The sequence below is a fragment of the Nicotiana tabacum genome, chromosome 22, assembly GCF_000715075.1.
Source record: "Nicotiana tabacum cultivar K326 chromosome 22, ASM71507v2, whole genome shotgun sequence".
In the NCBI taxonomy this organism is placed as follows: Eukaryota; Viridiplantae; Streptophyta; class Magnoliopsida; order Solanales; family Solanaceae; genus Nicotiana; species Nicotiana tabacum.
The window spans coordinates 55,971,624-55,976,637 of record NC_134101.1 but is presented as its reverse complement, the minus strand read 5'-3'; the positions used below and the strand labels follow the sequence as shown (position 1 = coordinate 55,976,637).

General features: G+C 37.9%; 1 protein-coding gene across 1 annotated transcript; it reads right to left on the bottom strand.

Moving 5' to 3' along the window:
- Positions 1-799: 799 nt before the first annotated feature.
- On the bottom strand, positions 800-4,430 carry LOC107793393 (uncharacterized). The gene is made up of 4 exons (XM_075242870.1): positions 4,322-4,430; positions 3,135-3,863; positions 2,276-3,044; positions 800-1,601 (listed from the first exon to the last, which is right to left on the bottom strand). The coding sequence occupies exons 1-4, from the start codon at positions 4,428-4,430 to the stop codon at positions 800-802; spliced, it is 2,409 nt and encodes an 802-aa protein (XP_075098971.1).
- Positions 4,431-5,014: the final 584 nt, after the last annotated feature.

Here is a 5,014-nt window from a genome sequence, read left to right as displayed (position 1 = left end):
ACAGAGTGTTACGGATTGTTGTCTAAGATATGAAGTCAGTAGTTACAGATGTTGAAAATGTATGTCATGGTACGGATCTGCTGTTTCTTGCCACTCTAATCCTCAGAATTGGTATTTGGCTCTTGTCGTAATTGATTATTGACCTACCAGCAGCAGGGAAGTCATAGAAAGATTTAAATTCTAGTATACCTGCAAAAAAGAACACTAAATTAGCTAAAAAAATCCGCCACTGCATTGCCTTCCCTGAAGACATGCTGAAGAATGACATTGAACTGCCCTTTATTTCATTAATCTTCCTCAGTTCTTTGCTGATACTCCAAGGAACTGCCCATTGACCTTCAATAATCTTTTTTAAGTCCAGTGAGTCAGTTTCAGTTATCAGAGGATGCAGCTGATTTTGAAAACAGTACAATATGCCTTCCATTAATGCCTTTGCCTCAGCGACCAAACTTGTTGATACCCCTATCTGCCCTGCCTTCGCAAATATAACATCCCTTGTAGAATCTCTTACGCAAAAACCGTAGGAGCTTAGTCCTGGATTTCCTCGATGAGCCCCATCAGTATTGTATTTGAACCATCTTGCATCGGGCATCTGCCAGGTAACTCTTCTAGTAATAATAATTGATTTATAAGCTTCAAAAAACTTAATCTTATATGTCCACTGTAAAGGTATATTTTGCATCCAATTGTACCTTACTTTAGCCAGATAATGTAGAGTATTATTAACCCCATGCACTACCATATTGAATGAAGTAGCTTTTCCTCCATGCTTAATTGTGTTCCTCCTTATCCATAGTTATCATGAAATAATTGTTGGGGTTGCCTGGTATAGTGGCCTTAACTTTGGATAACATTCAGCATTCCACCATGCTCTAATCACTTGATGAAGCTGTATCAAATTGACCATAATTTTAGCAGCATGTAAGAAGACCTTCCACACTCTTGATACAGTTGAATTTGTGAGGAAAATATGGTTCAAGGTTTCTTCATGTGGGGGAAAGCAACACCAACATTTTGAAGCCATATGATAACCATCTCTTCTCCACAAATCATCTGTTGGAATCTTTCCTCTCCATAATCGCCATAAGAAAAATCTTATTTTGAATGGTAGGCCCTTAGTCCAAAGGTTTTTTTGTTCATGATTAGTTGGTTCCCTATGCCTCACAATGTTCCATGCACTACTAACTGTAAATTTACCTAAAGTCATTGGCATCCATTTAGGTGTATCCCATTTTGCATCAATATCATCAAAGCAAATTTCTTGCCTTATGTGATATGTTATATCTTCTGGAAATGTATGATGCAGCAACTGATCATCCCATCCATTTTCTGTTCTCAACTGTGTCACCTCATGGAGTTCTTCATTGATGTTGAAATCTGGAGGTACAACATGGTATATTGCTCCAATACCAGTCCAATTTTCATGCCAGACATTTGTAGAGCCTCTATTCATTTGCCAGAGTACTTCATGCTCCACCTCTTCCCTAGATTTTAATATTTTCCTCCAAACATGTGATCCATCTTTGAATTGTACTAATGTAGGGATTTTCTTCTTGCAGTATTTATTCCACGTGAAATTGGACCACAAAGACTTAGGAGTTCTGAAATTCCACCATAATTTTGCAAACAACGATCTTAAAAGATCAAATAGAGACCTGAAACCTAATCCGCCTTCTTCCTTTGGCAGACACAAGTTTAGCCACTTTGTCTAGTGCCTACTTCTGCTTTCTTCATTAGTACTCCAGAAGAATCTAGCGAACATCTTTTGTAAGTATTCTAGAACATTGTTAGGAGGATCCAAGACTGACATAATGTGTGTAGGTAAACTTTGAAGCACATTGGTTATAAGTGTAGTCTTACCCCCAATGGACAGTATTTTCCCTTTGTAGGGGTGTAGTTTTGCCTTCACCTTACTTGTGAGATCGTTATAATAGTCCTTCATTCTCCTTGTGTAGAACATTGGGCATCCTAAGTATGTGAATGGGAAGGACCCCTTTTGGAAACTAGTTATAGAGCCAACAGAATCAGATAAGTTCCTTCTTACCTTTGTATGCATGTAGTAAGAGCATTTTGATTTGTTGATTAGTTGCCTAGAGATCTGTTCGTACTTTGTGAGTACTTCCATTACTTTATGTAATGAGTATAGGTCCGCAGATGAAAAGATTATTGTATCATTTGCATAAGACAAGTGGTTTAAAGGATCTGTCCACTTTGGCATTTCAAATCCAATGAAATTCCTGTCTAAGAACAGCTTATTCAGTGATCTTGATAGGACCTCTGCTGATAGAATGAACAATGCAGGAGACAAAGGATCTCCTTGCTCCACTCCTCTACTAGATTTGAAAACCCTGATGTTTGCCCGTTGATTAGCACTGAATACCAATTGTTGATTAATAAGTTTCCTATCATGTTGATGAAATGCTCAGCAAACCCCATTTTTCTCAAAACCTGTAGTAAATATTTCCAATTAACACTGTCATATGCCTTTGCCATATCAAGCTTGATTACCATATTTTTTGGTTTCCCATTCATCCTTATATCAGTGATGATTTCTTGTGTGAGCAGGATATTTTCAAAGATACTCCTTCCTTTCACAAAGCCAGATTGGTTTGGAGAAATCAAGGATGGTAATACCTTCTCCATTCTGTCATGTAATACCCTAGATATGACCTTGTTGATAAAATTACTAAGACTGATGGGTCTTAGATCTGAGAAGGTTTGTACTTGTGGTTTCTTAGGCAGTAACACCAAGTTAGTGTGTGTTATGGATTTTGGTAGTGAAGCCCCTCCATAAATATCTTGAACCATCATAAAGATGTCTGCGCCCACAATGTTCCAACACTTTTGGTAGAATAATCCAGTGAAACCATCAGGTCCACTTGTACTATCACCAGACAATGCGAAAATTGCTTTCTTTACTTCTTCTAGAGTAGGATATCTGCATAGCTCTGAGTTCTGATAAGTTGTTACCATTGAAGGTACATTGTTAAGAAGTTCAAAGAATGTAGTATCACTTTCTTGTGTAAATTGGTTCTTGAAAAACTCTACAGCAACAGTAGCCATAAGATCATGGCTTTCAAGCTAATTCCCATCTTCGTTCTGAATCTTTTTGAGTTTCAGTTTCTGTCACTTACCATTTACATGATTGTGAAAACATCTTGTGTTTCTATCACCTTCAGCAAACCAGTTCAATCCTGCCTTTTGTTTCCAGTATTGCTCTTCAATGCTCAGGTATTTTTTCAGTTCAGCATGTGCTTGTTGAAGGACAATCCTATTTTGAATTGTTGGTTCCTCCTCAAATAGAATCTCCTTAACTCTGACAATATCTTCCCTAATAGCAAGTTGTTTGAAGATATCCCCAAAAGTAAGTTTACTCCATTGTGAAAGTGTTGATTTTAGTCTCTTTAATTTCTGTTTGAACATCAAGAAAGGATCACCAATAAAATTAGTCACCCATTTTTGCCTCACCACTTCTGTGAAAGTGTCATGAGTAGCCCAGAAGTTAAGGAACTTAAAATGCTTAACAAATTGCATAGCTTCATGTCCACAACTCATCAACAATGGTGCATGATCAGAGCATGTCCTTATCAGATATTGAACTTCTATATTTGGGAAGAGATTCTGGTAAGAGAGGTTGACAAAGATCCTATCAAGCCGCTTGAAGATGCATTGGTCATTTGGTCGACCATTCCACCAAGTGAAAGGGCTGCCATTATATCCAATGTCAAACAAACCACAAGAATTCACACATAAGGCAAAGTCTTCGTATTCAGGGGGGTATACTGGAAGACCTCCTATCTTTTCATCTTCATGTAAGACCACATTGAAATCACCTCCAACTATCCAAGGCATATCGATATCAGCTGCTAAGTAATATAGATAGTCCCATAGTTCTAGTCTTTAAAGCGATGAACATTTGGCATACACGAAGGTCATTATGATATGCTTTCCTATGTCCTGATGGAAAACCTTTACAATAACTTATTGCTCAGTGTCCATAAGTAATTCCCACTCTACAACTGCCTCAAAGAACAACCAAATATTTCCATTGATGTTTGACATAACAGTTTCCATTCCTAGTCTTCTTCTGTATATTTGGATATGTCTGCTATCCTCGAAAGGTTCCATCAGTGCAACAATTGAAAACTTGTGTTCTCTTTACATATTGATCAATCTCTAAAAAGAATGTTGTGTGTTCACAGACTTGATGTTCCAGATGAGATACTTTAACATTATTTGGTTTGTGAAACTGCCCTTCTAGGCAAGATCCTCTTTGGTTGTTGAACCTCTTTGTATTGAACTTGTTTCCTTGCTTTCTTACCAGATTTTCCCCCTACCCTAGGTGATAAATCAGCTTTCATTGCTACTTCCCTGAAGTTGCCAACTGTAGATTCATCATCATCTTCCTCTTGAACTTGTTCAAAGTCCATTATTGCCTTCTGAGTGTTAACTGGTGCGACAATATGAGTTACAAGATCATGAAGGATTTGTGTAGGTGTTTTCAATGGAATATTGAGCTGTATCTATAGGGGTTGCCCAGTATCAGAAGCACATGGCGGAGGAATTGTATCAATGGCACTTTCCTAGTGTGGTATCAATGCATGGTGAGCATCTGTTCCAGTTGTCTCCTTCAGCACTAAAGAATATTGATCTTGTAAAACCTCTACCTCAGGACTATGGATATTAAAAGCTTTTTCTGTCTGTGTACTACATCTTTGTTTTTCAAGTCTTAGACTTGTATTTGTGTCAGATCTGGACACTGGATTCTAGAATTCATCACTGCAAAATTGATTAGCAACTCTAGTGGCTCCTGTTGAATTTGGAGATTCCATAAAAGTCTGAGAGGGAATTTCCTGACATGAATGATTCAATGTAACATTTATTGCTTCCTTTGGTGTCCCAAATGTCTCCTGAACCCAGTCTACTGTCCTTACATTTGTAGATGTCCCCATTATTCTAGTAGCAGCTGCAGTTGGGCTCTTACTACTTTCAGCACCTTTAAGGTTGTAGCTTT